This window comes from Lepidochelys kempii, chromosome 6 (assembly GCF_965140285.1).
Source record: "Lepidochelys kempii isolate rLepKem1 chromosome 6, rLepKem1.hap1, whole genome shotgun sequence".
In the NCBI taxonomy this organism is placed as follows: domain Eukaryota; kingdom Metazoa; phylum Chordata; order Testudines; family Cheloniidae; genus Lepidochelys; species Lepidochelys kempii.
This window is the reverse complement of record NC_136385.1, coordinates 61,080,509-61,102,568: the sequence shown is the minus strand read 5'-3', so window position 1 is coordinate 61,102,568 and position 22,060 is coordinate 61,080,509. Positions and strand designations below refer to the sequence as shown.

General features: G+C 44.3%; 1 protein-coding gene and 1 non-coding gene across 10 annotated transcripts in view; both read left to right on the top strand.

Annotated features, from left to right (window-relative positions):
• The window catches only part of CKAP5 (cytoskeleton associated protein 5), a 100,038-nt gene extending 79,528 nt beyond the window's left edge, over positions 1 to 20,510 (top strand). For 7 of the 9 annotated variants that reach the window (XM_073348198.2, XM_073348196.2, XM_073348197.2 and 4 more), the window contains 18 exons: positions 1,523 to 1,611; positions 2,854 to 2,979; positions 3,742 to 3,891; positions 4,417 to 4,620; positions 4,880 to 5,015; positions 6,068 to 6,261; positions 7,594 to 7,766; positions 8,989 to 9,162; positions 9,717 to 9,837; positions 10,617 to 10,796; positions 12,716 to 12,903; positions 14,267 to 14,342; positions 14,820 to 15,008; positions 15,089 to 15,226; positions 15,740 to 15,823; positions 15,922 to 16,081; positions 18,066 to 18,220; positions 19,725 to 20,510. In XM_073348198.2, the coding sequence (XP_073204299.2) occupies positions 1,523 to 1,611; positions 2,854 to 2,979; positions 3,742 to 3,891; positions 4,417 to 4,620; positions 4,880 to 5,015; positions 6,068 to 6,261; positions 7,594 to 7,766; positions 8,989 to 9,162; positions 9,717 to 9,837; positions 10,617 to 10,796; positions 12,716 to 12,903; positions 14,267 to 14,342; positions 14,820 to 15,008; positions 15,089 to 15,226; positions 15,740 to 15,823; positions 15,922 to 16,081; positions 18,066 to 18,220; positions 19,725 to 19,979 (2,792 nt within the window). In that variant the 3' untranslated portion in view covers positions 19,980 to 20,510. Of the gene's footprint in view, positions 1 to 1,522; positions 1,612 to 2,853; positions 2,980 to 3,741; positions 3,892 to 4,416; positions 4,621 to 4,879; positions 5,016 to 6,067; positions 6,262 to 7,593; positions 7,767 to 8,988; positions 9,163 to 9,716; positions 9,838 to 10,616; positions 10,797 to 12,715; positions 12,904 to 14,266; positions 14,343 to 14,819; positions 15,009 to 15,088; positions 15,227 to 15,739; positions 15,824 to 15,921; positions 16,082 to 16,615; positions 16,790 to 18,065; positions 18,221 to 19,724 lie in introns of those variants that run through there. The other 2 variants (XR_012159412.2, XM_073348200.2) reach the window with 2 other exon arrangements.
• Positions 9,892 to 10,002, top strand: LOC140913962 (small nucleolar RNA SNORD67). Its single transcript, XR_012159723.1, has one exon. It is a non-coding gene; the product is annotated as a small nucleolar RNA SNORD67 (small nucleolar RNA).
• Positions 20,511 to 22,060: the final 1,550 nt, after the last annotated feature.

Here is a 22,060-nt window from a genome sequence, read left to right as displayed (position 1 = left end):
TCTGTGGGCTGGAGCTGCAGGTTCCCAGGGTTTTGGTGTGTCTAGCTTAATATGCAAATATTCTCATATGTGGAGAATCTCTCTGGTCTGTAGAACGTGACTGTTGGATTAATCAAACCCACAGGAATACAGAGGCAAAGTTCTTTGTGCTTGAAAAATTGCCGTATGTCAGCCTCGAAAAGGTGCCACCACCCTTCTCTGCTGCCTCTGACTTAGCACTCTGAGCAGCTTTGCTCTGAGTTTTTTGTGGAGGCTGCAGATTGTTGGGTCGTCTTGATGTGTCATCGGTTTGTGTGTTCCATCTCCCCCCAGCCTTTGCTGCTCCTCCTCCTTGGAACTTCCAAACTAAGGTAGAGGAGAAGTTACGTGCAGTCAGTTTTGAGAACTGCTGTGAACCAGCAATGGTAACCTCTGACGGTGCACTGGCTTCATCCTGCCGTCTTGTCCCATTCTTCTAGCACCAACTTGGGAAGTCACGCCGTCTGAGTGATTGGGTTTATGCCTGCCCCTCTCTAGAGCAGTGGTTTTCAAACTTTTTTCTTCTGGCGACCCAGCTGAAGAAAATTGTTGATGCCCATGACCCAACAGAGCTGGGGATGAGGGGTTTGGGGGGGCTCAGGGCAGGGGTTTGGGGTGCGAGGTTGGGACATGGGCTTACCTTGGGCGGATCCCGGTCAGCGATGCAGCAGGGGTGCTAAGAGGTGCTAAGACAGGCTTCCTGCCTATCCTGGCACCATGGACCGTACTGCACCCTGGAAGCAGCCACCAACAGGTCCAGCTCCTAGGTGGAGGCATGCAAGTGGCTCTGCATGGCCCCCAGCTCCCATTGGCCGGTTCTCGGCCAGTGGGAGTGCGGAGCCAGTGCTTGGGGTGGGGGCAGTGCGTGGAGCCCCGTGACCACGCCCCCCGCCTAAGACCCGGACCAGTTGCCCACTTCCGGGGTGCAGCACAGTGTCAGACTAGCCTGCCTTAGCTGGGTAGCACTGCCGATGGGACTTTTAATGGCCCGGTTGGTGGTGCTGACCAGAGCTGCAACAACCCCATGCCTTACATTCCGCGACCCAGTACTGGGTCTTGACCCGCAGTTTGAAAACCACTGCTCTAGAGTGCCTGCATGGCAAAGCTGTTGAGGGACCTGAACCTACTTTTCAGCTGCCCCTATGTAAACAGTAAGGAACAATCCCAGTTAAGCTTGCTATCTAAGACCAGAAACATACTAAGATCAAGGAAAGAGGAAGATTAAAATGTGCAAATTTTTATATACATTTAGATACGAGGGTTAGTTTCTTGGTGTTGACATAGTCTGTAAGTACCTGACTGTTAACACACAGTGTAAGAGCTGAGCAAGCTTCCTTTGTGCTTCTGAAATCCCTGCCTCTCCTTGTGATTAAGAGTTTTGTTGTCATTATGAGCAGCTCCCTTTCTCTGCAGTCAGACTGAAGAACAGTGGTGAACTGAATGTGCTGTTCGTGAATGGACTCATTTTCACAAAATATGTTTGAAATAATCTCTTGTTTCCAAGCACCCGCTGAAGATTCGGGGTCCAGCACCATGGAGCCTAAGCCTGACCCCAAAAAGGCGAAAGCAGGAGGAGCTGCCTCTAAAGCTAAGGTACAGTGACGCCACCATGCAAGACTAATGAGCTGGGTTCCGGTTGGGGAGTATAGTAACTTGTTAATGCAACCCTTGACGCTTTTACGGAGGTGGTCTGTGCAAGCCTATGGGAGTATCCAGACTCTTAAGTGAAAGATGCCCTTCATACCTGTTGTGCTGCTATCATTGTTTTTGCTCAGTCGTACTTAATAGGCTTGCCACTGTCTAAAATTCAGATCACTGGGTCTTTAACTTCCCTTAACTGTAAACCTCTTTTGCTTTTTAATCTAATATGGTCTGTATTTAAAATGTATCTTGATAAACTCAATCTTGTATTCAGCTCTAATATTATAAAATCTAGTTTTGAACAGTAATTCTGAATCCACATGCCAGAGAAATTCCTGACTTTAGTCCACTGCATCCAAGGGTGTATCTCTCAGCACAGTGCACAAAGAAGATGCTTAAGGATGCAATGGTAGCTACAGCTGGCTGTACGTGAACTGTAGAGTTTGTTGTACTCCCATTAGTGTCTGTTTTTTATATTCTGTTACTTAGCTATTGAAGTTACAGGTAAGTGGGGCAAAAATGTCACAAGTGCTGCTCCACGTGTTGGGTGCCACTGCAACTATAGCAGTCCACCCTGCCACAGATTTGGAACAGGAAAAACATCAGAGGTTAAGGTGTCTTTGTAAACCAGCCTGCAGCCACTGTATTCCTTCATCTAAACTCTTTCAATAAACTAGAATTAACGCTGTTGAGTGCACAGCAGGTTTGGGGGCTCCAGGGTCTAAAGGGAGTGATTTAGAGGTACATATTGAGTTGTCTAACCACCAAGCCTTTTCTGTGGCCTATTGCAGCAGTCTGATGGTAACAACAGTATGTCCAAGGACAATACCAGCCTGTCCAAAGCTAATACAAGCCTTACCAAAGGCAATACCAGTCTGACAAAGAACAAATCCATCAAACAGGTACCAACTTAGGGTTAGACACCCCTAGGTGACTGGTGCACTGGCCAAGTCTGAAGAGTCCTATCTCCAAAAATCTGAAGAGTCCTATCTATTGCACACTTTGCCGTGGGTTTTGCTTCCACACCACCAGAGCATGTACCTGAGGATTCTAACCACTGTTGTCAGCTTCTACCTGGTTCTCATACACTTGGTCAGCATGAGCTCAGGGGTTGGTGTCTGGCATCACTTAGAATGAAGGGTTGTATATAGGTTTTGCAGTGCTTTCTGCTCAGTACCACTTTTGCTTTTTCAGGGTGCACAAGGGAAGAAGATACCAAGTAAGCCAAACCTGAAGGAAGATGATGACAAATCAGGTCCTATTTTTATCATAGTCCCAAATGGGAAAGAGCAGAGAATGAAAGATGAGAAAGGATTGAAGGTGAGAGAGAACTTAAGAGCGTACTCAATTTCAGAGCTTTAGGTACTAAAGGAAGTACATTCTATTACCTGTGAGCTTAGTGTTGCACCTTGTGTCGCATGGGAATCCAGTCTTCATTTGATGTCTTGATACTTCAAAGCAAAGGTCCATCTCTTATAGGCTGTTTACAAGGTCTTCGGTCCCCATAGCATGTGTAAGAAAGCAAAAATTTTCTAAGAAGTGGCAGACGCCTCATTGCTTTAGGACACTCTTGAAACTAGATTGGACCAAACAATAGAAAAAGTATAATACGTAACAAGCCTGGCCAAGCTTCTTCCATCTCTAAGTACTAGGATTCTGAGAGAATCCATAGGTTTTTTATTCTAACAAGCACCTGTTGCCAAACTTGGCTCTCATAACAAATCTGAATTTGCAGGCTCCTCTTACTTTGAAACCTACACTTTTTTGGTCATCTGATAATGTTTGGACCCCCAGGTAGTTAAATGTGCACATATCTGTAGACACGGTTTAAAGATGAGGTGTTTGTCTTAGATATGACCTGTGTTAACACTAGCATACTAGCAAATATACTGAAGTATTGCTGCTTGCATTCTTAAGGATGCAGACCTCTAAACCTGTGCATTTTTTGGTGGCAGGAGGGAGTTTGCTATTCTCTGAGCTCCTTCTGTTGTGCACTGTGGCTCTTGGGTATCAGCTCAGTAACAAGTAGTATGTTGCTGTCCTTGAGTTATGAGAGTTCTGTTTTTGTTTCTTGTTTTGAAGGTGCTGAAATGGAACTTTACTACTCCCCGTGATGAATATATCGAGCAGCTAAAGACTCAGATGTCCAGCTGTGTTGCCAGATGGGTACAAGATGAGATGTTTCATACAGACTTTCAGCACCACAACAAGGCACTGGCTGTGATGGTAGAGGTGAGTTAGGAACCTTATGGCAAACAACAATGGAATGTGGGATGTCCAAATACTGCAGCAGTGAAATATCAAGTTAGGAGTTCTTCCTAAGTGGGCAGTAGGTTAGGAGGCTTCACAATACTAGCTTGGGCACACAGTTCTTAAGTTATAGGCCTAAGTGAGCACTTTCAGAGGAACAATACAATTAGTATTAATCTCTTTTGCTGAGGGAGGGGAATGCTTTGTTTACTCAAGTTTGGATACTGCTCTGAATTTTATTAGTGAAATTTAGTAGTAGGTGCCAGCTGCTACCATGCAATGTGGGACAGTGTGTAATAGTTGAGGGGTCTCACTAAGGCTTAAAACCCAAGAATCTGTTTTATGAATCTACAACAGGAAGCCACCACCTATAATAAATGCATTTTACGGGAACAGACATGGCTTTTGATTTATACTTTGCCCTTCATCACTTTTGTTTCCGTGGACCATACCATTTATATATTTGATCCTGCACAACCTGATGCTTTTCCTCCCCTTCATCTCAAGCACTTGGAGAGCGAAAAAGATGGAGTCATCAGCTGTCTGGATCTGATCTTGAAGTGGCTCACCCTACGGTTCTTTGATACCAACACAAGTGTTCTGATGAAGGCCCTTGAATACCTTAAATTGCTTTTCACCTTGCTGAGCCAGGAGGAGTATCACCTTACTGAGAATGAGGCATCCTCTTTCATCCCATATCTTATCCTGAAGGTACCACATACTGAGGGAAATTAGTATAATGACATGCTCCTGGACACTATCAGGACACCAGCTAATGCTGTTCTGTTCTGTTCCGTACTTTTTTGCTGCAGTTGCCTTTGAATAGTGTGGGTGGGTGGTGTAGTTGGATTTTTTGAATGGAAGCCTGGCATCATGCAGACTGGCAAAGTACACTGATGGTGTAGAGTATTTAAAAGTATCTGTCCTGCTTTCTTTTCTCTCTCTGATCATCATCTCCTCCACCCCCCAGGTTGGGGAATCGAAAGATGTTATCCGCAAGGATGTGCGTGCCATTCTGAATAGGATGTGCTTAATCTATCCAGCCAGCAAGATGTTCACTTTCATCATGGAGGGGACAAAGTCCAAAAATTCCAAACAGCGGGCAGGTAGGAAATAGTACTATTGGCTGGAGAACTTTGATGTACCATTGTACACACCCCAAAGTCATTTCAGAATGCACTGTGGATCAGGATATGCTGGCCATAGCATTTTCTGAAAACTGAGTTTTGCCTATCATTATGCATTTGGGGAAAATGTCACCCAAGTTGGTGATAAGGAGAAGATTGTAAAGAAGAAATATCAAGCCTCCTTGTCATCTCTCACATGCACACATGCTCTCTGCCTGAGCCACAAACATTATGCCTCAAGCAGCTTCCCAGTCGTTTGGGAAGGGCCTGCTCTGGAATAAGAGTGATTAGGCAGAAAGTGTTAGAAGTCAGTTTTGTCTAACCCAACATCTCACATGCACAAATGGTTAACCATTCAGCTCTCATTGATTTACCCACCTCCCATCCGCCAGTTGCACTATTCCTGTCCTGATGTATAGAAGGCTCAGTTGTTTTCCATACTACTGCAGAACTGCCTCAGTTCAACCCCTCCCCCACCACAGAACCATGCATTGGATTTGAAGCTTCACTTAAAGATTTTTAGCTCTATGGTACTGAAGAGAAAAAGTTTCAGAATATAACTAATGCAAGGTTGTGTTTCAGAGTCTGTCAATAGCCTGAAACAGCTGTGTGAACTGTTCGTATTTATCTGTGGGGATTAACTAATTATATTCTAGTTAAATGTTGGCATGAATTATTTCACTGCCGCTTGTTTTAGCAGAAACACTAAGCTAATGTGCTTATGGATGGCAATATTTGGGTTGGGGACTGTGGGGCAACTAGCTACTGTCAAGGGTTGCTGGATGGCAAATTTAAAAATTCAAGCCTCCTTCAAAACTAAGTCACCTCTAACCCTGCCCACCAGGTGAAGGGAATTTCCTGTTTATCACCAAATTGAGCACTAGAATGCCACAGACACCAGAGGCATTAGCACAGAATATAGATTCAGATAACTGCAGAGTATATTGGAGTGGGGCACTTGTCTGTTTAACAATCTTGGTTGAGTTTCAGTTAAAAAAAAAAAAAAAAAAAATCTGTTTCTGATCCCGTAGAGTGCCTGGAAGAGCTGGGGTGTCTTGTTGAGTCCTACGGCATGAATGTGTGCCAGCCAACTCCTGGCAAAGCATTAAAGGAGATGGCAATTCACATTGGCGACAGAGACAACACTGTCCGCAATGCTGCACTCAACACCATCGTGACTGTCTACAATGTGCATGGGGACCAGGTGTTCAAGCTGATTGGAAATGTGAGTGATTGAAAATGGGAGGAGGTAGCCTGAACCAGGTTTTAATCTCGTGTAAGGGAATCATTCACACTGAAGTGATCAATCGTGGCACGTCCTGCTGCTGATAGTGGGATAGATGCCAAGAGCTCTGTTTATGGTGTCAGAGTTAATCTACCATGACACATCCTTTAGAAGTTAATTGGTTAATTCCAGATTATGGGACCTCTAATCGCCAGTAACCATAGGTGACAAACTAGAATACTGAAGGAATAAGTAAATGCTGACTTGTGATCCCGTCATAGGGGACTGTATTGTTTGTAAATAGTGACTTGTTTTAGAATGATGTTGTGACGCCTCTAGTGATTTCGGAGGAAACTTGGATGAAGTTCTAAACCAGCGGTGGGCAAACTACGGCCTTTGGGCCACGTCCGGCCAGTGGGATTGCCAGCCACGGGGTGCAGTGAGACTAAGGCAGGCTCCCTGCCTGCTCTGGCCCTGCACCACTCCTGGAAGCAGCTGGCACCAAGTCCCCCTGCTGCCCCTGTGGGAGGGGGAGGGCAGAGGGCTCTGTGCGCTGCCCTACTGCAGGCACCGCCTCCCGCAGCTCCCATTGGCCGGGAACGGGAACCACAGTATTTATATCACCTCCCAGCTGGTATTTATAGAGTTGTTAAAACATGGAGTTTATAGTGTACACGTTTGTGTCTGCACTGCTTAGTTGTGAAATACAGCATTCCTCAGAGTGTGCACAAGTGTTTGGAGGTCCGACATGAAGAATGTTATGAGGTGGGAACCAAGGCTCTTGTTACCTTGTCCCTTTTCCCCCCCTTCAAGGAAATAATAGAAGTTATTGGAATGAATTTATTTTGCTTCAGTCGCTTATTCCTGGTAGTTTTGCTCCCTATGTGAAGCAGTCATAAGAATGGCCCATCTAGCCCAGTATCCTGTCTTCTGATAGTGGCCAGTGCCAGGTGCCCCAGAGGGAATGAACAGAACAGGTAATCAAGTGCTCCTTCCCCTGTTGCTCATTCCCAGCTTCTGGCAAACAGAGGCTAGGGTTACCATTCATGCCCATCCTGGCTAATAGGTCCATCAATGGCTATCTTCTATGAATTTATTTAGTTCTTTTTTGAACCATGTTATGGTCTTGGCCTTCGCAACATCCTCTGGCAAGGAGTTCCACAGGTTGACTGCGTTGTGTGAAGAAATTCTTCCTTTTATTTGTTTTAAACCTGCTGCCTATTAATTTCATTTGGTGACCCCTAGTTCTTGTGTTATGAGAAGTAGTAAACACTTCCTTATCTACTTTCTCTACATCAGTCATGATTTTATAGAGTTGTCTGTCTCTCACAGCTTTCTGAGAAAGACATGAGCATGCTGGAGGAGAGAATAAAACGGGCTGCTAAGAGACCCGCTGCTGCTCCAGCAAGGCAGGCAGAAGAGAAACCTCAGCGTGCTCAGAGCACAAATGCTAATGCTAGCATGCTGAGGAAGGGACCAGCTGAGGACATGTCTTCCAAACTCAAGTATGTAATGGAAAAAGTTATGATCTTCTATGGCTTCTGCAGTGTACGTGCTAAGAACATGTTCTGCAGTGTTACCTTTAGTTCTTGTAGTCATTGTCTTTGCATGTTCTGAAAACTGTCTGTCTGGGCAAATATTGTAAAACAAAATGTTTGAATCTCTCTTCATTGTTTTGTCTTGTCTTGTCTATCTGCCTCTTGAATCCTTTCTAAATGGTCTTGTGCCTTCTTTCACTGCTTCTCCATGGACAGAATTATGTATCGCACTTATAGGATGTAAGTACTGTCCACTAACTCCTTGGTAGCAGGGCTCTTGTATCTTTCTAACTCCTGCCTTAATCATTCCCTCTGAGAGTGACTGACTTTTATGCTGACCAGTTCTAGGTATTTGTAAATAACGTAGACTAAAATTACAAGAATAGAGGGCCTCTACCAAGAGCAACTACAACCCAAACTGCTAGCAGACATGGCAATTCCATGCTGGGCAGCTGCTGGAAATATTAGGAGAATTCATTCCTGTGTGTTGCATTAAACTTGGTATTGATTGGAATCCATTCTTAATTTGATAGGGCCAGTGTACAGAGGCCAGCCGGATGAGCATTTAGAATCTGAGCTTGGAGATACCCATACCACAAACAAAGCTTAGTAACTATACCTTGCACCACATGTCAATGTATTTTAGATCATTCTGATATTTGGAGAAAAGACCCCTGGTGAAACTTCTGTAACAGAATGTTCCACTTAAAGGGAATCTAATCTCTAACATGCAAGTGTCTCAGGACCCTATGGGAGTCCTGGATCCTGACTGGCTTGTCAGGTTACTAATTCAGTTAGTGTACCTTCTCTTAGCCATGAGAGAGAAGACCTGAGCTTCAATAAGATGTCCCATCAATGTCATCTTTGGTGGTGCTGGATCTCAGTCATAGGCAGAGCAGTGCATGCCTGTCACAACTTCAGTGTGGCTTATAGTGGGCTGTAGGGGTAACCCAGCAGCTTCTCAGGTGAACTATGAAAGCAAGTAATTGGCAGCTACTCTCCTGGCTTGCATAAGTCTTTACTGCTAATAGCTGGGGGAACTGTAAAGGGTTCAATTAGAGGACTGAATAAAATCAGATCTACAAAATCACAATCTCGATATGAGAGCTTAGGACTACCACTGGATGTTAGTGTTACCATGCCATCTTAGTGTGTATAGACATGAACACCTTTCTTCTGGTTTCCATAGCCAAGCCCGCAACATGAGTGGCCATTCTGAGACAACACATACAGTTCCACGGGAATTCCAGCTGGATCTAGATGAAATTGAGAATGACAATGGCACAGTTCGATGCGAGATGCCAGCACTTGTACAACACAAACTAGATGACATCTTTGAGCCAGTCCTGATCCCGGAACCCAAGTGAGTTTAGATGTATTCCTGCTTAGGTGAAAGCCAATTGAAACTGTCTAAAACCATCGTGAGCAGGTGCATATAGACACTAGCATGTGTAAGTAAAGCTTTGTCCAAGAAGTTAAGACCTGCATTAGTGTGAAAAGTCAAGACAATCAAGGTAGTGGTCTGTTGATGGTTAGGCTATGGGATATGAGTGGGAAGAGGTGTGTTGGTAGACTGTAATAAAAAATTCATTATTATCTGGGGGGGAGAGATGCTGAAGGGGGGCTGTCCATGAGCTTACCACACAAGAAAAGGAAGCCTGGTCTCATGGGTAACACGTGGTCTGAGTGAGATTAGGTTGTACTTAGTTCTGTCCCAGGTGGTTTATGTGATTGACACATCACTGAACATCTCTTTTTCCCTCTGTAAATGAGAATGAAACTCTCCTCACAGGGATGTCTGTGAGGATGAATCCCGTTTTCTGTCTTTGAAATCTGACTGGAAGGCACCAGTCAAGTTCAGGTTGGAACTATTTTTTCATGGAGAGTCATAAGACCTTTCCCTTCCCAACTGTCTAGGATCCGTGCTGTGTCCCCACACTTTGATGACATGCACAGTAATACAGCTTCCACCATCAACTTTGTCATCTCCCAGGTAGCCAGTGGTGACATAAATACTAGTATCCAGGCTCTGGCACAGGTAAGTGGAATTTTTAGTTGGCAGCTACACTGCATTGAGCTAAGGCCAGTGGTCTGCGAGAGTGATGAGTTGCACACTGGTGGTGTTGCCATGTCAGGTGATGTGGGCACCACTCAGAATGTTGCTGATGACACAGCCAAGTGCACAGGGGCCATCTGACTCGCTAATTCCATAGCAGTTTTCCATCAGACAGAATGTAGGACATATTCTGTAGGTGGGGACTTGTACTAGATCATCATCCCTATAGACTCCAGCTCTGAGCTGGTGACAGCTGTCAGTGATGATGAGATGGTGGTGTCTTAAGACTGTTCCTATTTCAACTTTGCTTTTACCCTGACATAAGTTCAGGTTACTAGATGTCTCACCTCCATGTTGTGCCAGGGAGGGTTGGTTTTTGATGAAACTGACTTGCAAATCCCAAGTGTAGGAGTTGCATGCCCTGACTCATAACCCTTGAACCATTCTGTTAGGGAGCACAATGCCCAGAAAACTACACAAGACCGATAATTACAGAATCCATAATATAAGCTCTTGAACACTCAAAATTTTGTACGAGTTCCTTGAGTACAGGATACAAGTCATAGCTAATCAAGGAATCACTAATGCCACTGAATGTACTGGATTAGTTGTAGAAGTGCAAAGTCACTAATTGTTGAAGTTTTAGAAAGCAGACGACTTGACTAATGGAATAGTAAGTATGGGGGAAGCAAAGTTAAACGTTCTTCCTGTGCTGTTTGCAGAGGATCAACTTTAATGTGTCTTGGGTGTTTTGCTCTTAGATTGATGAGGTCCTCAGACAGGAGGACAAAGCAGAAGCCATGTCTGGCCACATTGACCAGTTCCTAATAGCTACGTTCATGCAGCTCCGACTGATCTACAACACGCACATGGCAGATGAGAAACTGGACAAGGATGAGATAGTCAAGCTCTACAGCTGCATCATTGGGAACATGATCTCGGTAAGACAGAGAGGAAAGGGAACAAGCCTTGTACAAATGGATGGGTGGAGATGAGAATATGTCCTCTACAGGTCTTGTCTTCTAGTATATTTTGTTTAAGAAGGCTTCTTTCTAGCTATTCTCTAAAATGGCTCTTTTGGAGCTAGTCTAGAAACAGCCCTGTGCAGGAAATCAAATTTGATGCAAAGTACATGAGGTATAGGGGGAGTGAGTGCTTCATGTCTGTCTCCAAACAATGCTCAGATTGGCTGCAAGCATCCTGGGACAGTAGGGGTTAGGGAATCTTATTCCAAAAAGGAATATAGTGAGAGACACCCTCTGGATGAGTTGGTGTGAGATATAGATTGAGCTTTGTGTCTAGGGCTGTACAGAACATATGTAACCTCATTATTTTATGAAGCTTGCTGATAAATCGTAGCCCATTTCAAACATTATTTATACATGAGATGTCGATTGAATGGGGAACTTTCATTCTGTCATGAATACCGTGTCTTAAATTGCTGAAAGTTTCTAGACTTTGTTTCTGTTGGAGGATAACTTTTTTTTTAACTTTCTAACATGGCACAGCTATCTGAAATGAGGCAGTGGCAAGGGGGAAGTACTTTCCCTGTTGTAAGGGCTTGTGACCACCCTGAACAACTCTAGTGCTGAAATTGAGCAGGGATGAGGCCTTGCCTAACGGAAGTACCATTGACTGTTGAAAATGGCTTGTAGTATCCCTAGTCAGGGGATTGGGAAATGTATTTTTGTTTCAGCATTTTTAAGGCCAGAAATGACCATTATGATTTAGTCTGACTTCCTGCATAACACAGAATGTAGAATTTGCGCATCAAGCCCAGTAACTTGTGGCTGAACTAGAGCATGAGGTATGGTACAGTCTGTATGTTAAACAGCCTTCCAAACATCCTAAATGAAAGACGGCGGAGTTGTATAGGTCTGCCTGACTTCAGTGTATGGTGGAGGAGGAAGAGACTGTGCTACCGTAATTCAGTTCCCTTGTGCATATGCATTATGATCACTAGTTTTTTTGTTTGTTTGTTTTTTCCCCCATCCAAACCCATTAACTTGAGGCAGATAGCTGGTATGGAAAACTTCAGCCAAAACAGGTAAAATTTGGCAAAGGTGCAACTGAAAACGAGGTCTTATAGCAGGAAGTATTGGAAAACCTTAAGTGTTGGTACCAGGCCCACCTACGACTTTTTTTTTCTAGATTCTCTGGCATGCATGGTAATGCTTCATGTGTATCTAAGGTTGAAGGAAAAATAGCATATTGCAGTATCTGAAAAATAATGTAATAACAGTCTCTTAATGCATACACATAAGGAAACACAATTAAAATGCAGTTCTGTCTTAGCTGGTGCTGTCTGTCAGTTTCTTGCATCACCACCAACAATCAAGGTCTGCAAGTCAAATTAGCTCCTCAGGGTCCAGTGCAACCTCTCCCTCCCTCCCCTCCCCCCCCATGGGTTTGCACAGGTAATAGGGTTGCTTTATTTTAACCATTGTTGACCCAAATGAAGCAGTAGAATCTTGCTTCTCCCTCTGAGCTGGGTTGGCTCAGGAGGACCAAGAGTAGGAAATGTAGTCAATCTCCATTTTATTCATTGAAATCAGTAGCTCTGACCAATACAAACATGGGGAGTAGATCTTTGTGGGGTAAGAAACCATTTTTTACATATTCTGTTTTCAAAATAAAACCAACTAACATTTACATGTACAGCCTTAACTTCAGTATTTCCTGCCTCTGAATGCTTAACTCTATAACCTTATTGTTCTTCCCATACGTTTTAATAGAATATATAAACACTTTATGAAAGAGGCGCATATTTAAAGAGGGAGTTGCAAGTAGAATCGCAGATGAGTCCCAAAACTAAATGATGCATGCTGAAGAAATTTCTAATCCTGGCTTTTATCGACAGCTATTCCAGATGGAGAGCCTGGCCCGGGAGGCCTCCACAGGAGTGCTGAAAGACTTAATGCATGGCCTCATTACATTAATGCTGGATTCACGGGTTGAAGACCTCGAGGAAGGGCAGCAGGTCATCCGATCAGTCAACCTTTTGGTGGTGAAGGTTCTGGAGAAGTCTGACCAGACGAACATCTTGAGGTAAGTTACTCTTTGTTAGAATCAGAGAAGACCGAAGTTCTCTCCCTCTACAACAGTCTCGTACCACAGATGAAATACCACTTCACTGTTCGTGTATGTGATTTCAGAGAATATGGCTCTCTAGTCTGCCCTTACCGTTTGTTAGTCACTGTCGCATTGAGTCTTTTTGCAAGACAATGGCCTGTTAACTAAAGTGGTGAGCAAAGCTGGCTGTAGAATAGTTCAGCTGGCTACTGAAAAAAACAAGCATATCAGGACAGTAACTTTAAGGAAATGTCTACATAGTTGCTGGGAGTGTGCTTCGCAGTGCAGGTAGCCATGCTAAAAATAGCAAGTGTGGCTACAGCCGCTCAGACTAGCCACCTGAATACAAACCTGCCTGACTCCCTTGGGTACATACTTGGGTGGCTAGCTTGAGTTGCCACCTGTACTGCTACAGCCATGCTGCTGTCTGTGCATGCTAGCTCAAGCAGAGCCTGAGAGGGTCTCTACTCTTGCTGGGAAGCATGCTCTCAGCTGCTGTGTAGATATATCTAAAGGGGCACAGTTATAACTAAATCACTATCCAATCTATATCATTGGGGTAAAGCAGGGGAGGGCAAACTTTTTGGCCCAAGGGCAATGTCGGAGTTGCGAAACTGTATGAGGGCCGGGTAGGGAAGGCTGTGCCCCCTCTCACTTCCTGCCCTGTTCCCCCCCCACCCCCATCCAACCTGTCCCCTGACTGCCCTGACCCCTATTCACACCCCTGTCCCCTGACAGGCCCCCAGGGACTCCCACACCTATCCAACTGCTCCCTGTCCCCGGCTGCCCCCCGGGACTCCCTGGCCCTTATCAAACCCTCCTACTCCCCGCCCCCTTACCATGCTGCTCAGAGCACCAGGACTGGAAGCCGCACCACTGTGCAGTCTAGAGCACCGGGGCAGGCTGGCGGCTCTCGCAGCCGTGCTGCCTGTCAGGAGCTCGCAGCTCCGCCACCCAGAGCACTGGTGGCATGGCAAGCTGAGTCTGCGGGGGAGGGGGCAGAAGCTCAAGGGTCCAGTGGGCCAGATGTGGCCCACGGGCTGTAGTTTGCCCACCTCTGGGGTAAAGCTTTACGATGAACCATTCTACAACCTAAACTTGTAGTCTGTGTCATTGGATTGTCAGTTGACCAGTATTGACATGGTATGTTCTGCAGAGATTCAGCTCTCCATTTTTATGGAGGTGATAGTAAGATATTGGAGCCAGGCAGGAGGTGCAGAGGATTGTGTGAAAGTTGAACTAGTTGTGGTCTGTAGCCACTAGTGTGGTGTTCAATAGGGCTGTGCTTTTCCATTTCCTTTATAGCATTTGTCCATCTAATGCTACTTGTTCTCTCCAGTGCCCTGCTTGTTCTGCTCCAAGACAGTCTGCTAGCAACAGCCAGCTCTCCCAAGTTCTCAGAGCTTGTCATGAAGGTGAGCCTATAATGGGGATTGTGTACTCACTTGGTCCTTCTTTGAAGTGTCTGTTCCTAATCCACAGTGTTGGTTTCAAGAGAAACAAGGTGCTTTAAGACCAAGTTGGTGAACATAACTTTAAATGCTACTCTAGCACCTAGTCTAGACATAATATGTTAAGATATAACTTGTCTCATCTACACTAAGGTTCTAGTTAAAACGTTGATGTGTTAAACGCCCCTTATCCTAGGTTAGACATACCCTTAATGAGATTAGAAGCATCCAGCAGGGCCAGAGCATTGTGTGAAGCTCATGGTAGTATACATACACTAATAACTCAGTCAATCTCCTGCTAACGGTAATGGAATCAACAGCAGCACTTATTCTTCTGGGCATCTAGCTCCAGATACTAAGACCCTGGATACAGCAAAACTTGCAGCAGGAACTCCCCTCTGACTTGAGCAGTTGGTTTCATAAACTTTTCTTTCTCTCCAGTGTCTGTGGAGAATGGTGCGGCTTCTTCCTGAAACCATCAATAGCATCAACCTGGATCGAATCCTGCTAGACATCCACATTTTCATGAAGGTGTTTCCCAAGGAGAAGCTGAAGCAGTGTAAAAGTGAATTCCCCATAAGGACACTTAAGACTCTGCTTCACACCCTGTGCAAGCTGAAAGGGCCCAAGGTTAGAGCAGAGACCAGCTATGTGCTTTAATTTAAGTTGCTCAAGCTGTCTTTAAAGTTCTTTTATTATGTCTTTCTCAGATCTTGGACCATTTAACAATGATAGAAAACAAGAATGAATCTGAGCTGGAGGCTCACCTGTGTCGAGTAATGAAGCACTCCATGGACCAAACTGGAAGCAAGACTGATAAAGAGACAGAAAAGGGGGCTTCTCGTATAGTAAGTAACGTGAAGTTAACGGTGGAGGGAGAAGTGGCAAATGGACTGTTCCAAGACACAAGTGCCTAACTAGCTCCAGACAGATGTGAAGTTAGGCTGCCCACTGGAACATGTGATCAGTGTCTGAAATTGGTCCCTCTAATGCTGTGCCTCTGAGATGCATTAAGACTCAATAAGTACCCCTCTTGCTTGCTGAACATGAGCTCTGATAATGGCTGGTCCACTAAACTTCAACTGTGGCCAGAACAGCCTTTAAATGCAGGTCTCCCAAGATGACACTTCTAGTCCAATGTGTCATCCGTTGTACCTGACGTCTGTATAAACCCCCGTATTGTAAAAGACGGTTCTTTTGACTCAGCTAGCCTGTGCTGTTGTCTGTCTGTCCCTGAAGCTCCACAGGCAGCTGGTAGGTCCTTGGCACTTGAATGTATTGTAAATTGTTTAGCTGAGTACCTCTAATTTTTTGGGGATGCCCCTTTAAATCTTGTTGAGGAGTCTCCATGTCTTTCTTAGGATGAAAAGTCTTCAAAGGCCAAAGTAAATGATTTTTTAGCAGAGATATTTAAGAAGATTGGCTCCAAGGAGAACACTAAAGAGGTGAGTGCTTTCTTATCATAGGAAGAACGGGAAGGTTACACCACCTCATGTGCCTACTGCAGTTTAGGTAACACATGAAAACTTTCCTCCTTCCCCAGGGTCTGGCAGAGCTGTATGAATATAAAAAGAAGTATTCTGATGCAGACATTGAGCCCTTCCTGAAAAACTCCTCTCAGTTCTTCCAGAGCTATGTGGAACGAGGCCTCCGGCTTATTGAGATGGAAAGGGAGGGCAAAGGACGCATTCCTTCATCTACAGGTACAGAACTTCTTGGCAACACAAGTGAATTGGCCTGGGGATGTGGCATGCTGAATTTAGTTATAATGGGGCAACTGTAGCTGCTCCCCTTAAGTGCCACTATGTTTGAGACCCTTATGGGCTGCCAAAATGACCTCCTTATTCTCTGAGCACTTGTTAGTGGCACATTCATGAAGTCACTATGGCACCTCTTGCAAAGACCACTCATGCTTTGCCACTCACAGGGAATGTGCTGTGGTTACCTTACCGAACTAGGTGGGAAGAGATAGAGGTAAAGATTTGAAAGGACTTCAGGGCACATCATTCTGGTCATGGTTAGAGAAGTGCCCCTCTAAAAGAAAATTAAAGAACTTTTACTCTGTCTAATGGGGTGCAGTGCATTGGAGTCCTATGTTGAAGGCCTGGCAAGCAAGCAATTCTTGTTGCAGTAACTTACTCTGAAGTTCTCCTTATCCTAAGCTAGGCTTCCTTGGTGAAGCATACTATCAGGACATCAGAGTGGCAGCTGCAAAATTCTCTCTCTCCTTATTTTAGGACCTCTAAAATAGTGTCATAGAATCTTTGCATGAAACTGTCAGATTGAAGCAAGGCATAAACTTCGTAGATTTCACATCAACACAGCAGACATAAGATATAGCTTTTCTTCTAATGTCCCCAGTCTTGGCTAGGAATAGTCTGGCAACCCTTAATAGGAGCAGTCTATATCAGGTAAGCTGTTAAGTCACCCTGTAAATGTCCCAGGAAGCCAGGGGATAGTCACAGTTCTCCATTCAGATCTGTCAACACAGAGGCCTGCTTAACAGGCTATCTTGTTTACTAGATCCTTGTTCCCATAAATTCTGAATTTCAGATGTCTCAACTTGCTCAGTGAAGTGTTTCAGTAGAACAGAACTCGGAAATTTGTCCGTAAGCACACTCCAGTAATTAAGAAAATGCAATATAATAAAACTACAGATCCCATTAGGAAATCATGAAACATAGCAGTAGAATAGCTATTTATAGTAAAGGACACATACTATGCTTGTCCTTCTGCTCCTAGAAGATCCAACACTGTGCCCATTGAAGTCTTTCCCCTTAACTCCCCCTTCCCCCAAAGTAATTTGGCAGTAGGAGTGACTGAGTCTCTCAGAACCTCCTAAATGCTGCTGGTAATGCAGAACTAACTTCTGTCCCCACTTTGAAAAATCTGCACAGTCAAAAGATGAAGTGCTAGCTAGCACCTCAGCAATGTAGCCTTCCAAACTGCATTAATCATATTGCTTTGCTTCATTTAAAGACTAAAAGAAATATATCAGGACTCAGTTATTTCCTGTGGGTGGAGAGTGTCTATCTGTCTGTCTCTCCCTCAACTTTAAAGATCCAAGGCAACTTTCTGCCTCAGTCTCTCTTCTTAGTTTCTCCATTCCATGAAGAGAGAGAGAGCTCTTTTCATTAATTTGATAAAGCCTGTCTGATATGTGGAGACTAGAGGGAAAGGGGATCTTTGGAGGCTCTTTCACCACTCTCAATTACATGAAGAGGAATTGGGAGAAGCAGTGCCCTTAAGTTTCCTGCACAAGAACCCTGGGTGGGTTTAGGTCAATAGAGGAATACCTCAGTCCTCTGTGTTCCTCTAACTCAGCTTGCTGCACTGAAGGGCAAAGGATAAACTTAAAAGCCTTTCCCTCATGTAATGTCAATTTACCATTTGGTTTTAATGGCTACTCATGACCCACAATAGCCTCTTCAGTTGTTCCAATTAATGGCCAGAACATGTTGGCTTTTGGGGCTGCTTTGCTGCTCGCTTATGGTGGCTTGACTTCTTTCAAGAAATGGGCTAATCATTGTCAACCCTCTCAAACCCATTGCCCTACCTGTAAATATAATTGATTAATGGGATTTCCAAGAGCACAGTGTGGGTCAATGTAGTCTCAAGATCTAGATTGTTCTGTTGGATACTACATGAGGCTAAGAGGCTTAAACGTGTTCTTTTTCCCTTTCCTAGGAATTTCTCCTCAGACGGAGGTAACGTGTCTCCCCACTTCCACCAACACAGTGTCTTCATCCATAGGAAACACAAATGGGGAGGAGGTGGGGCCTTCAGTCTACCTGGAAAGGCTAAAAATCCTCAGGCAGCGTTGTGGCCTTGACAATGCAAAGGTATTGTACTTCTAAAGACCCCCTATAAATTCCACAAGGGAAGTGGCCCACTTAGGCTGAGGCCACTCATTTGGAGATCTGCTGTACAGTGCCCAGACTCTGATCCCAGTGAGTTCTTCTGCATGTCATCTTTCCTGGTGTAAATGGCTTTAAAGCTGTTACCTGGCTGAGTAAACTCTTAGTGCTTCAACTTCCTTTTCTCTGCTGCACTGATGTAGACACCACTAGCTGCTAGACTCCAGAGTTGTATCTTCTCTTGCCAGGTAGTTAACTGATAGTTTCTGGGAAAGGCTAAATGACTTACCTTTAGTTACTGGCCTCTAAAAGGTAATACCTATATTAAGCTATACTCCTGGGTCACATGACTGTGTTTTCTAAACTTCTGTACCCTCCCACTCTACAACAACTAAAAGCATGAATGGAGGGCTGTGTGGCCGGGGCACATGGGATTTTGAGACCGCAATAATGCTGAATGTGCTCAGTATGTTACATTGGAACCTGTGGAATGGATCAAACCTTCAATACATCCAGTGCTTTCTGTTTGGGAATCTTAGTTACTCATTGAAAGATGGTTACTGCCAGCCATTTTAGACATACTGGTGACTCCAGGAATAGCTGCAAGGCTTAGGTGGTATAGATATAGGTAGAACACTACCCTGACCTTTTAAAATAGGACATGCACATCAGTTTACTGCTGAGTGCAAAATGGCATGTGGTGCTGATGTAAACTCAACTCTGTCACTGACTTTTGAAGCTGCAGATGCCCAGAAGAGCAGTGACTTGACTCTGAAGCATCTGATGGCAGAAGAATCCTGTCAGGCAATTCCAAGTTTTTTCTTTCTACTCAGTTACTTCAGAATTCCTCACTCTGTCCTCATGATGCCATACCTGGGAGCAGCCTCTGTCTACACTGAGAGTTTAAAAACAGTGGGAGTCCAGCAGGTTCGCAGTGGGCCTTCCCAATGAAATGGGAATTGATTGTTGTTTTCTCTAAAGAGAATGAGAGCTGGTGTGTGAGGATGGGCTTTGCTTTAGATCCTAAGTAGTACTCAATAGTGCAGACCTTTGGCTCCTTTAGTTAATTGAGATGAGAAGCAGAGAGCGATAACCAAATGTGACGAGTGTGAGTAAGCAAAGATTTAGGCTCTAAGGTAGGTAAGCCCAAGCAATGTGGAAAACTTGTCACACATACAGGTAATTCAGAAAACTTGTGCTTAATGCAAGTGATCATGAGAAGCATACAATTCACTCTGGTCACCACTAACCGAAAATAGAGACCACCTGGTTCCAAGTAGCTAATGCACTGTGGCAATAACTTACATACCTGTCCTGGAAATGGAGGAGTTGGAATGTATACACTGTACTAATGTTGGACTGCTCCTTTTCTTCCTTTGTTCAGCATGTTCCCCATGAGCATGAGGAGCCATCCATTATGGTGTGGATTTCTTGCACAGCTTTTACCTTCCACTGTCTTAAATAACCTCTCCTTTTCCCCACCCTATAGCAGGAAGACAGACCACCATTGACTTCACTGCTCTCCAAACCAGCCACCCCTACAGTTGCATCCTCCACGGATATGCTGCACAGTAAGCTCTCTCAGCTCCGTGAGTCACGGGAGCACTACCAGCATTTGGACCTGGACTCCAATCAGACTCACTCCTCTGGCATTGGAACCACCACCTCTTCCTCCTCTTCCACAGCAGCCAATATTGATGACTTGAAAAAAAGACTGGAGAGAATAAAAAGCAGTCGCAAATGAAGCTGTTTGAGACAGAGCGTGCGCACGAGCATGGCCGCTGCTTAGCTGTCTTCAGCTTTAGTTTACTAAACTAGAAGTCTTCATAGTTAAAGGGGCCTCATTTAGGCCTAGTGTATACAAACTGGTTTATGTATAATACAGTGGATTTTGGGGGATGATCTGAGTCATTGTGGCACAAGTATTTGTACATACTCTGCTTCTCAGTGAGCATCTCTTGACAATAGAAGATTGTCTGTGTATTAGGTGTAGTGTACAGACCTGTAAACAGCTGTCCTCCTGCTCAGACTAGCTTCTCATAACTTGGTTTTTTATTTGTAAAATTGTCTTAAGATCTTTTCCTAGCTCTTAACTCTTAGAAGCTCTTTAGTGGTTTCACTTTTAATTTTGTGAATTCTTCTCCATGTAATCCTTGAACTGTTGATTTCTGTATGGACGCATGGCATGGAGTAACTAATTTAAGTGTCTTTTGTAAATAAAGTTTGCATTAATTATACCAGTCCCTGTAGGAGCAGCAGTGACTGTCCATGGAAACAGTAGCCACTGTGTATTCTTGGATGCTAGTGAATGGGTATTGCTGAGCTGAATAGAGCAATGGACTGCCCTGAGCTGCTGCTGTTACTATTCATGGAAGGGAACCCTGGACTTTTCAGCCTTTTATTTCTACCAGCAGTATTGTTGCTGTTAATATGGCTGCCTTTCAACTTCTTCCTAAGAACATTGAGGAAGCAGAAAGGAATTGACTTAGACTAACAAATGTCTAGCAACTTCAATTTACAGGCCCCTGTGAAGTCAGTACCAAGAGCAAGCCTAGTCCCCATTGTGAAGAAGTGCAGTGATACATTTGCCCCCTTCAAGAGAGGTTACTGAGGGATAGAAATGGTCTTACAGAATAGGTAAGCGGCATCCCAAGTTCAAAATACTCTTAGCTAGGAGTCAAAGTTCATGTGATTTTTTCCTCAGGTAGCTGTGCAAATCCAAGTGGATCCCAGCCTACAGAACCACCATTGCAATTATGAGAATCTGCTTAGGGTGATGACACGGTAAAATCAAAATGTCTGCACGTCCTGTGGTAATACTAGTTTTTGAAGATGGTTGCTATTGGTTGTGATTAGTAGGGGGACATTTCCTCTGGCTACTACTTTCCAAAAAAAATCCTTGGGCGTAAAATTGAGACCCATGTTGCATTGCCTGCTTACTATTTAATGTAATAGTTGTCTTCAGCAAACTTGTTATGGAATATGACTTGCATACATGTTTTGGAGCTGTATCCTGTGATACTCATGGCACGGAGGGTTTCTGTAGTATATTCCTGCTTCTAGGTTCATCACTGCTCCCTGAAAAGCTGCTGCTTCATGATCTATTCTCTAAGCCAGCAGTTCCTACCCCAGGGCTGGCACTGAACTAATCTTGGCTGAATTTTAAGGCATCTCTGAAGAATATAGTTTAAATCATTACCTTCTGTGCTGCAGCTTCTGCAATTCTCTCCTACAGAAATGATAGGGCTGGAGTTCTAGTGAGGCAGTAATCTGCTACATGGTGCCTGTAGTGAGTCTGTGTAGTATGGAAGGAATCCCCATCTTATGTAAGTGGCCAGCTGGTGTCAGTCATTTCCCACCCCTATTCTATTCCTGCCAGGCTTTTTGTCCAGTTCTTCTGAAAACAATTCTAGGCATAGGGTGGCCTCATACCCTTTTCAGTGGAATAGAGCTATGACAGAGTCCTCAGACAACCTGCAGCTGGGGCTATGTGTTGACAAGGGTCTAGCTGGATAGTTTGTGTTTGCTGGCATGGGAGCCACTGCTGTTATCACTCAATCAGTGCTCTGTTGCAATGATAAATTGCCAGTTACTTTCTGGGTTATGGTTTGCCTTTTGCACAAAGTTTCTGGAAGTAGCTGACTGAGTTCCGCTGTTACATTACTATATGTTGTAAAATGCTGCATCCTTTGTTTGTAATTGCTAATTGGTGCAGTAGTGAGTGAAGTAAAAGGAATGCCTGTAAACTTGTACAACACTAACTTAACATTTCAAGTTACTTTGGAAGTTCAGAAGCAATTAAGTATCAGTGGTAGAAACCAGTAT